At 44.7% G+C, this 12406-nt stretch overlaps 1 protein-coding gene across 1 annotated transcript in view; it reads left to right on the top strand.

Moving 5' to 3' along the window:
• The window catches only part of PAPPA (pappalysin 1), a gene marked incomplete at its 5' end in the record, with an annotated part of 110384 nt that overhangs the window by 58593 nt on the left and 39385 nt on the right, over positions 1–12406 (top strand). The window contains one exon of the mRNA XM_010167464.2: positions 2486–2699. Within this exon, the coding sequence (XP_010165766.1) occupies positions 2486–2699 (214 nt within the window). The remainder of the gene's footprint in view (positions 1–2485; positions 2700–12406) is intronic.

Here is a 12406-nt window from a genome sequence, read left to right on the forward strand (position 1 = left end):
CCAACAAATACTTAATGTGACATTTTATAGGGACAGACAGACAGATTGTGAGAGAAAGAGAACAAGAAAGAGGAGCAAAGAGGAAACTGAGGGTTAGGTTTTGAAATCCTCGATGAAGTTGCAACATGAGTTTGGCACGGCTCAGACTGACGCCTGGAGATCTTCACAGCTGAAATTCTGCCTTCATCATGGAAAAGCCTCTTTGACCTTTTCAGAAGAGGCTGGCCTGGAGCAGAGGAGAGGTGTAGGTAGGCTACCCAGCAGTTCTCACTCAAATAGAGCTCCCAGTTACTCTTTTGTCTGGGTTCTGGGTGAGGCATTAAGTCCTTTTCCTGGATGTTCTATTGGATGTGTTTGAATTATCACCATGGCAAGCTAGAAACTGCAGCTGAGATGCAAACTTTGGCGTGCAATGGATGCAGGATTGACTGCAGATGGTCAGCCAGCCTTAAGCAGAAGTCAGCAGCAAATGAAAAGTACATCCAAAAGGAAGGAGCAATAATTTAAAGCTTGATCAGTCCTCAGTGTGCTAAAGACACTCCCATGAGCAAAACACAGGTTATCCAGAGGTGCAGTTTCCCACCTTGATCAGGGCAAGTTTTTACCGTGTGGACACTCAGAAAATAATGAGAAGAAGCTTCTTCTGAGTCTCAGTAGGAGATGTAGAGGTTGAGATGCCAAACAGTTCAGTGCTGTTAGTTCAGAGCCATGGTAGACCCTGGGGCTCTGCTGCTGGGTGGATACAGAGCTACAGGAACAGGGACAAGCATGGAGACAACTCTAAATCCCCTGCCATGGGCACCGGTACTCTCTTGAGTGGTTTTTTGCTAATGAAGGCGGGTTAGTTAAATGAACTTGATGTGTTCAGTCCCCGTTTACCTTGTCTGGGTCAGAAAGCACCAGCAATTGCAGCACAGTTCTGAGGGTCTGTTTTGTTGTGGACACCACCTGAGTGCAAGGAATGAAATTGAAGTGAATAAACAGCCTCATACCATAAGGTCTTTCTTGGCTTTCCATCAGAGAAGGCAGAAACTTCCAAGGAATTTGGGAACCTGGGATTTTGAGTATTAACTGCACCTGTTTGTAAGTGAGAAACGTGCACCGTTCCACAAGGAGCTGATATCAAAAGACCTGTGGGAGGCAAGGAGACAGGGAGGTTATTTCAGGGTCAGGTAAAGACCAAAACAAAAAGACGTTTGCTTTTTTATTTTATTTTATTACAGGAAGATTTTTTTTTTTTTAAAGTAGAGGGTGGGAGATAGATGTTTAAAGAGAGTGGTCAGAAGTCTGTCTGAATTCACAGGAAATCACTTTCTAGGGAGAAAAATGAAAACTTTTTTATTCCTTCCCTTTTGAGTCAAGAAACCTGAACATAAAAAAAAAAATAGGAAAAAAAAAAAAAAGAAATCCCTGAGCCAGTGAAACATGCAAATAGAATTTATTTTATTTTCAAATTCGTAAGTGTATCAGGGTAGCCAAAGGGCCTGGGCCAAAGCCATTGCTGGGGGAGCTCCAGTGAAGTGAATGGAGCTGGAGCCAAGCTGATCCTCGGAGCGATGCCACGGAGCCGCAGAGGCAGGGCTTTGCAGGCAGCCGTCAGGCCATGAATCTCAATTAATGAATTTTGAGGCGAACCGACAGTTCTCTGTCCTTTGAGTTACCCCTGAGATGGATTTGGCCCATTTGAATTCAGGTTGCTTCTACCTGAAGGTGGGAATTTCTTCCTGACTATCACTGAGTGCCGCCTTTGCTGAAGAAAAGGGATTAAGAAGTCTCCTTGTCACCCCTCTGGTGCTTCTGTGCACCTCAACCTCTTGAGACACTTTTATTTTCCTGAGACAATTATTTTCTTCTCAAATGAGATCACCTGTAAAATCCTCAGTGGGTCCATCACTCTCATTTCTCTCTCCAGGACCATCTTTCCCTTTTTTAGCAAAGAGCAAGATACTCCAAGGCTGAAAATAATAATAATAAAAAAATCAAAACTGGGCACATTTAGTGTAAAGCTCATGCAAAAAAGTTTTACGTTGAGTGCTAATGACAGGCACAGCTACAAACAAGCCACTGGGGCACTGCCCATGGTGCACAAAGCCACCCAGCCTGCCGGCACCATTTGATGTCCAGTCTAAAGGCTCCAACTGTCACCTCAGACCCGTTTTACAATAGTGCGACTCCGCTTCCTCCGTGATGGTTGCTCCTGATTTAACAGAGCACAATAGAAATGTAGCTGTGGTCTAAAGAAACTGCTCTGAGAGCCTGCCACGCTTGCAGAGAGAATGGCAGCCTTTCTTCAGCTGTCTGGAGGCATATACTTCTCTGCTAAGCTCTCCGAAGCGATTTGGGAAGCCCCTCCAGGCAGCTTACCATAACTTTTCAGCCCTATAGGGCCGTTCCTATGGGTGAAATGCTTCTGAAGTGCCCACAACTTGGGGAAGCGATTGTGTTAAGTCTGACCCTTCCTCTGATCTTGTCTCTCCTCTGGCAGGTGTCCACGTCCTGAGCTGCAGGAACAATCCCCTGATTATCCCCGTCATCCATGACCTCAGTCACCCTTTTTATCACACCCAGGCTGTCCTCATTAGCTTCAGCTCCCAGTTTGTGGCCATCTCCGGGGTGGCCCTGCGTTCCTTCCACAACTTCGACCCCATCACCATCAGCAGCTGCCAACGAGGACAGACCTACAGCCCGACGGAGCAGAGGTGAGCCTCTCAGCTTGCTTCCTTCTGCCTCACCACCCACCACCCCCCGCACGCCCGCCTGCGCCGGGGGTTAAGAGGAGGCAGGAGGGGCACAGCAGCTGAACCCTGCTGACCCTTTTGTGTGGCTGGTAAAAAACCGGCAGTGTTCTCATTGATCAGGATGGATGGGACATTTAACCCACATGGGATACTGTTAGTGAATTATTTCCTCTTCCTTTCTCCTCCCTCCTTTATCCCAAGCTTGGAATTGGGGCCAGTTAACTCTCCATACATTCCCCAGTGCGGCATCGTTTTTGCCACTCACACATCAGCTTCAATCTAAACTGCTTTGTGCTGCTGAAGTGCTACAGGGACCTCCCACGGAAGCGGTCGCGCGGAGACAAAGTGATGCTTGTGCCCCAGTGGGGCCGGATCCTGCAAGGTGCTCAGCCCCATGCAAGTGGGTGCTTGGCCACCATAATTTGTGGTGCTTTTATGGCCGGGTAAGGGCCCTCAGTACCTCTCTGGATCCAGCCCACATTCTGAAAAGCTCTGTGGGACCCCCCAGGATGAAAGGTTTATGGCTACCGTTTTATTCTTGTTGTTATTACAGACACATCAATAGATCACCACCAACCCCTCTCAGTCTCTGCTTTACAGCATCCCACAGAGATTGTGACCTTTCATGGCCTCTGGTGCAGCAGCTTCATGGATCCTTTCAACAAGGCTGTGAAAAGAAGAGGGGAGAATTTAGCAAAACCCCTGAAAGAATATATCTTTTTCTTTTTTTTTCCCCCTTTGTGAATTCAAAGTTGTGAGCAGTCGTCATACCACAGCGGCAGCAATAGTAAAACAAGTTGCATATCCCTGCAAACTCTGCTCAGCTTCTTAAGCAAGCTGTCAGGTTTTTTGATAATGTTCTGGCTTGTTTTTAGAACCTGCTTTTATTCCAGGAAAGGCGGGAGGGTGAGAAGGGGGAGAGGGAAGGGAAAATAAAATGAAATGAAAAAAAAGAAAAAAAAAGGAAAAAAAAAAAAAGAGAGGAGTATATCTATAGCTAGATCAATCCAGTCAGTGTGTTCTGACCTAGATTCGAGGAGTCTGATCATTCTGTGCAATAGGTTGTATAAATTCAGAGGCCCAAAGACAGCAGGATCAAGTTTCAGATGAGAAGTCTTCTTGTGGAAGTTTGGCCAAATCCCAGTGCGAGAGCAGGACAGAAAAAAGAGCGAGAAAACCCCACTGGAAGGAGATGGTGAGAAGCAACAGGGAGCTCGAAAGGGCTGAGACACAGGACAACATTCCTCCCTCTCAAGTTTTCAGGGGGAATTGAACCATTTGTTCACTTACGAAATTAGAAGTGCTCTGTGTTTAGAAAGTTATTTCCTTAATAAAAAATGCATTCCCCTAGGCAAAGCTTCAGTGAGGCTCTGCAGCCCAGCAAACTAACCTTTAGAAATCTCTTGAAGAAGAATCACCCGCCGTTTGCCTCTTCTTTTTCTTCTTGAGGTTTTGTTTTTGGGGTTTGGTTGGTTTTTTTTTTTTTTTTTTTTTTGCCTTGTTTTGTTTTTGAGATGCACTGAACCATCTCAGCTCTCAAAAAACTTCCATCAGAGCCTCACTCGTTCAAAATAACACTTTAGGTCTGGTAGGTTACAATGCTGGTTTGATCATAAAGTTTCCCATGTCAGTCAAGGAATTAGAAATTCTCTGAAATAAAGCCCAAAGTCAATTGAAATCAGTGGGATTTTTTTCCATTGATGATGGTGCTATAGTGGAAAATCTCCAATTTGCCTCTGTTGGGATCATTTTGGGTGACCATAGATGTTTTCTTCCTCTGCAGAAGACACTCTGAGCAGTTCAGGTATCCAAGATGTAGAGAAAGTTGTGCATTAAGTTGTGCAGCCAGGAAATAGGTTGATGTCACCTGCCATGGAATCAAAGAATGGTTTGGGTTGGAAGGGACCTTAAAGCTCATCCAGTTCCAACCCCCCTGCCAGCAGCAGGGACACCTTCCACTAGACCAGGTTGCTCAAAGCCTCATCCAGCCTGTCCTTAAACACTTCCAGGGAGGAGCATCCACAACTTCCCTGGGCAACCTGTTCCAGTGTCTGACCACCCTCTTTTTCCTTTGTTATTTTACCCAATCCAGGAAGAACACAGAAAAAGGGATTTTTAAAAATTTATTCTTAACTAATCCAGAAGATGGATGTAGGTTTTCTACCTCCCGTGCTCACGCTGTCCCCACCAGACTCCCTTTGGTGCCAGTCCCACACTGCCCATCCTTCCCTTCTGCCCTTTCCCCCACGGTTGCATTTGCCTAATATGATTTTTAAAGTATTTCTTTGATTTTTAAAGGAACTTTCCTTCCTATGTGTTAAGCATCAATTTTACCGCTTTCATTTTCCTTAGGTCAACATGGATATTTTTGCCTACTTTTTGGCTTCTGTCTACAAGACATATTATTTCTCTGTCTTCAAGGAGAGTTATTTTGGTTGGAGAGGATTTATAGCCAGATACAGACACTTCTAGGCCAGGGTGCAGATTTTAAACATGCGAGGGGAAAAGAAATGTATCGGCCCTTAGAAGTTAACACAGCTTTTATTTTGAGGGTGAATGGATCACTCCCATGGGTTTGTGACAACTTAATAACTGAAAATAAAACATGCACTCATTCTTTCTTAAAATATGTGTTACAGTTGTTATTTTAGAAGAGAAAAAGGAGCTTAAATGCAAAAGTGCCATTGAACTTTATGGGTAGTTGTTCTCAGTCATTGTTAGCTCTTTTGAAAATCCATTCCAGCCTTCTGAAGACATTTATAGAGGGTTCAAAAAACAAAACAAAACAAAACCCCAAAAAACCCCTGCACTTTCCAGTTGTGTTTTTCCAGTTGTTGGATTTTCTGCTGCAGTTGACCACAGGCTCTCTTTTTGTTTTCAGCAAAAGTTTACCTCACTGCTGGAGGTGTGCTGTAAAAACTACACGCTTTGTTTTCGCATTGCATCCTTAGACCAGATATAATGGTCCAGATAGTTCTTCTCTTGTGCTTTATAGCTCAAATTATTATTTATTGTTTCCTCTTTAACCTCATGGAGTGGACAGTGAAGTTGGGTGTGCAGAAGCAGAGGTATAATTTCCCACCCTGCAGTCACTAGAGCAACAAGAAAGCCTGGTGCATTGGGGCTGCCTGTGACAGTGGTTCCTCAGAAATCAGGTTTTTGTCCTTTTCACCATGTAGGAAACATCAGCTGGGGATCTCCCATCCCTGGCAAGGCAGCCCTTGTGAACTGCTGCTTTCCCTGCTGCGTTCATGGGACCTGTCCCCTCCTCCATCCCACTTGCTGCCATTTGCTCCTCTCCCAGAAGCTGCAGGCAGGAAGCGTGAAAACCCAGGTAGACACCTCAATTCAGCTGTCAGAATTGTGGATTTCAGGAGTTTCCAGCTTCCTAATCCTCCATTAACTCCATGTTTGTAATGAAGATAAGCCCTGGAGTGGGCTCTGGCTGCCTGTGGCTCTCTGGCATGCGTGCCCCATGTTCTGCAGCTCCTTGTGCTTTCTACTTAGTGCAGCAAAAAATATTTTCCTTTCCTTTCTTTGGTTAAATCTTGGCATGGACTCATTTTTATGGCTGCAAAATTGCTTCTGCAGGGGAGATTTTGGGTTTACCTTCCTTCATCAGTGTGCACATCTGTGTGTTTGACAGCTGGGGAGGGACCAATACTGGACCAAGACTCACTCCTGGCCAACATGCCATTGCCTGCCCTTGCCCTGGCCTCTGTGGAGAGCCATCCTCTGAGCTTCACCCTTTGCTGCCCCAAAGAAGCCCCAGGGAGACATAGCCCTCTCCAGCTCTTCTCTTTGTCTTGTTCTCTCTTGCTGTCAGCTTCCCCAACAAGAAATGATGAAGATAAATCTTCAGCAGCAGAACAAATGCAACCACCCTTTATAATTCCAGTTCCTTTTTTTTTTTTTTTTTTTCTTTTTATAAGGAGGGGGGGAAGGGTCTGCCCCTGTCCTTTTTTTTCTCTTTTTTTGATTTAATGCAGCTTTCTCTTTCCCAATTCAGCTGCCTTTCCCCTGCCCTGTGTTCTGTCATTAAGCGCAATCTCTGTCAGCTTGCTGCTGGTGAAATTAATGAATTTCTCACAGAACTGTTAATCATAGAAGCTTTGGTCAGTGACATGTGTTATAATTCAATGGGTTTTTAACCTTCGCCCCATTTTGGTAATTGGCAAACGGCATCATTTGGCTTTTATTAAAGTGGAAGGCGATGCGTTTTCTTTGTTTGCCTGGACAGATTCTGGCAGGGAGACCTGCAGGGCTGCTAACGCCCAGGCACACGGTCCCACTTCCAGGCTGGCAGGGTGAAGGGGCTGTGAGAGCTTTATCGGTTCAATATGGACCCCCCCGGGTGGGAATATCCCACACAACGGGGTGCAGGCAGCCTGAAGGCAGAGCCAGTCCCCAGGGAGAATGTTGCCCTGCCAGTGGTGGGGATAGTGGTGGGGATGTGCTGGCTCATGCCTCTCCTACCCTCACAGATTACCTGGGGTTGGATCAAATGTTTTCTGTAAATCTCTGGGTTTATCCACATTCCTGACACTATCAATCTGAATTAAGGATTTGTTGTGATCGTTACTCGAGTCAGGCCCAATGGTATAGCAGCAAGATCACTGAAAGGACCATAGGTGATGCTGCTCTTTTGGTCATTGTCAAGGACCAAATTTGAAGGCAAACACCTGAAATGGAAAGGCTTGGTCCTTCTTCCAGTGGCACAGTCAGTAGAGGTTCACCAGTCCCCATTGAGCCCCAGGTATTCGGGTAGATGTTCTTTGAGATTTTGTGTTAGTACAAGGAGACCAAGGTTTTTTAGCTGAAGACTGAATAAGATAAATTCATTGCCAGCTTTGCAGTTCATACTTTTTTATTTCTCCAACAAGGAATGTGGCTAGCAGCCTTTGGTTTTCAATATGGCACATATATGGTGGGATTAGATAGAAAGAACCTGCTCTTGCCTTTAGGGGAGTCTCTACAGAGGACAAGACAAACCTACTGTAAGAATAAATCTGTTCAAAACACCCTCAGAAAGTTACCTCTATATGAGTTGTACATATGGTGGCACAGAACAAAACCAAAGTATGAGTCAGATCTGCAGCCAAGGCTGGTCTGAACTGTGGAGAGGAAAGTTTTTCCCATGTGAGATAGATAATGTTGTGGCTCTTCTTATAACAAGCGTATGCCGTGATCTTTAGTGCTCACCTGTGTATATCTACGTGTCAGAGCTATCACAAAGGAAACAAATAATTAGGGCACTATGTTAAGATGAGTTCTTGGAAAAGTGCTTGACCTCAAGGTTAGGAAAAAGAAAGTTTGGCTGCTGTAAGCTTTTCGAAAGAGGAAATCCTGGTGAGGAAGGAAGAGTTCCACTTAATTGTTATAATTCCCTATAAACATGTTAAAATACAACTGTTTCTAGGATTGTGTCACTAAGTCCTCAATTTAGCAAAGCCCTTAGCTATTTGCTTACATCCTCCTGTAGTCAAATCTATCAGTGGGACTTAACCGTGCTTTTGAAGTGAAGCACGTATTTAAGGGCCTTGCTGAATTGGGGCCAATATTGGCGCAGAGAAATAAAGATTTAGAGGCTAATGACTGAGCTCATTTAGATTAGGGATGGGCAGAGCGGATTTGAATAAAGTAAGAACTGGCTCAGAACTTCAGCCTACATGTGAAGCGAACTCAGTTCAGGGCTTTTTACATCATAGAAATGATTTCCCTTGATCTATATTTTGATCACGCTGCAGGCAGTGGAACGTGTGCAAGAAATCCACTGCTCCTTCAGCTTTGTGTGAAAATGTTGCTTTAGGAAAACATACATTACCAGGACAAGAACAGGAGCAGGTGAATCCTGAGTTGGACCTAGTAAAATAAACACTGTCAGAGAATATCTCAGGCACTGACACTTGTCTGGTAGATATATATTAGTAAATCATTAGAGTGGTCCTTGGGTGCCCTTGCATAGCTTCTATCCACACCAGCTCATACTGTGGCAAGCAATTCCCAGGTGCATTTAGGGAGTTAGGATAGACCAGGGATGATTTGAAATGGGTGGTTTTGATGAAGTTACCCAATTTTGAATGCAAGAAAATGGGATAAGCTGTCCAATGCCAGGATTTCATTCTCAGATACTCCATATTGTTTCTTTCCCAAGGAATGCATAGCTTCTGGAGCATGTGATGATTAACCACTGTTAAATGGCAGTACTCATGCAAGAGCTTCTGTAACCCACAATTCTGTAATATGGATGTGATGGGTTCTTTGTCTAAACTTCCTACTTGAAGATATTCGTTTCTCCTTCTTTCTTCTGTATTTGCAGAACTCAATCATGACTTCAAAATTCATTGGGATTTACGGCTGACAGTAGCTGATACCAAATTGGAACCAGTAGCTAGAGAACCAGAAATATTTAAATTGGAAACATTTGGTGGCAGTGGTTGTTTTTTTACAAAAAGTGAATGGTTGTATTGTTTGTCACTGAAGTCATTCATATAGAGTTACAGACAGAGAGAGCTGCCCAGATGATCTGCTAACCGAAGCATAATCTGGAGCCTGGAGGGGGTGGCTAAAAATGTTCCCTAGCCATTTAAGAAGACCACAAGGGGACTTGTAAACAGAAAGAAGAACATCACAATAAGTGTTTCTTAATGCCTTTGTCTGTGGCATTTCAGTTCTGTAGGACTTTTAAGCCCAGGCTTGTTCATCTGGTGTCCTGATATGAACTCAAGAAAACAGATTCTTTTTCTCCTTTACATTGATGGAAGTGAAAAGCGATGCCACTGACTGCGGTGACGTTGCTCCAGATTTCCCTTTGTGCAAAATGCAAAGGTTTTCTTGGGCTCATCTTTCCCTCTGAAGCCATTCAAGGCTGAATTCAGTGCTACATCGACATGTAGCACATTGATTCACATGAGATGTTAAATGAAATAGGTCTGCTATTATTTTCTTTTTCCAACTTTAGTGTGAAAAGGCTTTCAGATTTTGCGAGAGTTTTGCAGTGGGCAGTCCAGGTCTGCAATATGTGCTTCTGAGAATGGCTTGGCAATGGTGCTGGCTTTTTTCCTCAATGAGTCAACATCCTTGTCACTGAAGGCCTGGCACAGAAGGAACTTGTATTGCAACCTCACCACCTGAAAAACAGAGGGGAGCAAAGTGACAGTTAGCCTTCATGGGTCAGTGTAACTGGGACATGTAAGGAGGGTTCAACAAGATGTCATTCATCATTCACGTTCTCACTCAACATCCACGTTCAGATATTCTTGCTAACATTAGGTGGTGACTTACTCAACTAGCAGTGCTGTGAGAGAACTGGGGTTGTTGAACCTGGAGAAATGGAGGCTGAGGGGAGACCTTCTTCTCTCTACAGCTATCTGAAAGGAGGGTGTAGAGAGGTGGGGGTGGGTCTGTTCAACCAAGGAAGAAGTGACAGGACAAGAGGAAATGGCCTCAAGTTGTGCCAGGGGCAGTTGAGATTGGATGTGAGGAAGAATTTCTTTGCTGAAAGGGTTCTGAGGCATTGGAAGGGGTTGCCCAGGGCAGTGGTGGAGTCCCCATCCCTGGAGGGATTGAAGAGTCGTGTAGACATAGTGCTGAGGGACATGGGTTAGTCGGGGACTTGTCAGAGTTGGGTTCATGATTGGCCTTGATGATCTTAATGGGCTTTTCCAATCTGGGCAATTCTGGGATTCTGTAAGGTGCTGCTCTGCCGGGGGAGCCACAGTACATGAGGCTGCCTGGGGGCTGCTGCCGAAGCAGAGTAAGGTTTGTGGTTCACACTCCTGGGTGATTCATGTTGGGCATTTACACGGCAATTGCATGTGTCTGTTCTCCTCACCTCATTTCTCTGCAAGAGGAGACCACCTGGGTACCAGGATATACTATCCACTTGTTCTTCCACCATCTCATCCAGAGCCTCATTGATCGATGCAAAGTAAAATCAATGGCAGTTTAAATTTCTCTGTCAGGCTGTGGGTTGCAGTGACTGGAAAACATGCGTGAAACCCTTGACATGACAGGGGGGATCCTACTGAAGGCAGGATCACTCTGTGTAGGTCAACTCTGGCAGAGGATCATCTGTTCAGCAGAAGTAATGAGCATCAGAGTCGCAGTGCTGATGGGGCACTGTATGTCGCATACAGGGCTATCAAGTTGGCCACCACAGAGGTGGAATTCTCCTTCCTCAGTCCTGTCAGCCACAATACTTTGTGCACAATGAGGAAATAAGATCTTTCTGAATGTAGAAATTGTTTATGGCTCATCGCACTCCAGGGAAGGGCCACCACTGAACAAGCAACCTTAAATTACAAGCAGCGGGCACTTCCCATATAGCACTAGTCTGGGACAGAGAAATGAGTTGTGGAGCTACATAATACTGTCATTTAATCTGATCTAGAGCTCAGTGGAGACATGTGCAGATGTGCTTCTCTATCAGTAACATGGGGATAACAATACCAGCCCAGGTGTCTCACAGGGGTGTCATCAAAATTAATTAGATAATGTCTGCACAGTGCTTTGAACAGCAAAACACCATGTACATGTTAAGTCCTGTGCTTACTAAGGTGGATGGGGTTTTGGTGGCTGTTAACCCTTTTTCTAGGAGACATGAATATCTTGCCTGTAATCCATTTCATATATGTGTATTGATGTGCTCCATTCCCTTCTTTCTATAACTTTCTGTGTTGCAGTTTCTTCCTTACCCACTTAGTGAAATAAGTTGAGGTTTTCCCTCCTCAAAATTACTTTGACTGGACTTAATTTAAATTCAGTTTCATTTTCAGGAGAGGCATATCACCTTGTAGGAATCCTTAACCCCAGAAATTTTGTCTCTAATCCAGCAAAGCATCTTTGCACATGCTTTAAGACTCTCAGCATTTCCATTGCCCTTTAGCTGAGGGTCTGCCCCATACTCACATTTGAACATGTGCTATAACGCTTGACTCGGGTCATCAGAGATGGCAAAAGATTTGGTGTCAACCAGTCATCTCTGTGTATACAAAAGTAAACCAAAAACCTCTTTTTACAAGTTGTGCTAAATGTTACAATAATTTACTGTAGGGAGAGCAGAGTTTCCATCCGGGGAAACATTTTATGGATGGCAGGACAGCAACCGGAGAGATCTGAAATGACAGCATGCTGCTGAGCTTGATAAGAGCTTATCAACACAGCTACAGAGCTGATGCTTGGTGTTCCTCGTGAAGTGGAATAAAATGAACATGTTGATTTCCATCGAGTTTCTCAAAGATAAGAGTGTTTATCGCAGAAACCCCTCCTCACACATATACACATGCGCTCTTATCACTGGCAATATCAGGCACTGCTGAATTCAGCAGAGATTTAAAATTGGATGGAGCGTAGGGATGGCTCTTGGAAGGAGAATGCTCTTGTGGGATCGATGGATGGATCTGCATGTTACTAGAGGAATAGGAAGGCCACAGTGCAGTTTCTCCTCTGTGAATATTGCAGAACAGAAGGTAATTCTGTGGAACTGGGAGGCTCTTCCCTTTTGCCACAAGACCTGTAACTTGCTTTCATTGTCATCACCGTTGCCACTGTCCCTGTTCTTCAGAAGACATACCTGGAGGGGTGCTCGTTGGTGAGGAGCCCTGTGCAGAGTCAGATTAAGGATGCATGTGTACCTGCTGCCCAACATGTGATGAGTTTGTCAGGCA

This window comes from Antrostomus carolinensis, unplaced genomic scaffold, assembly GCF_000700745.2.
Source record: "Antrostomus carolinensis isolate BGI_N321 unplaced genomic scaffold, ASM70074v2 scaffold5, whole genome shotgun sequence".
In the NCBI taxonomy this organism is placed as follows: domain Eukaryota; kingdom Metazoa; phylum Chordata; class Aves; order Caprimulgiformes; family Caprimulgidae; genus Antrostomus; species Antrostomus carolinensis.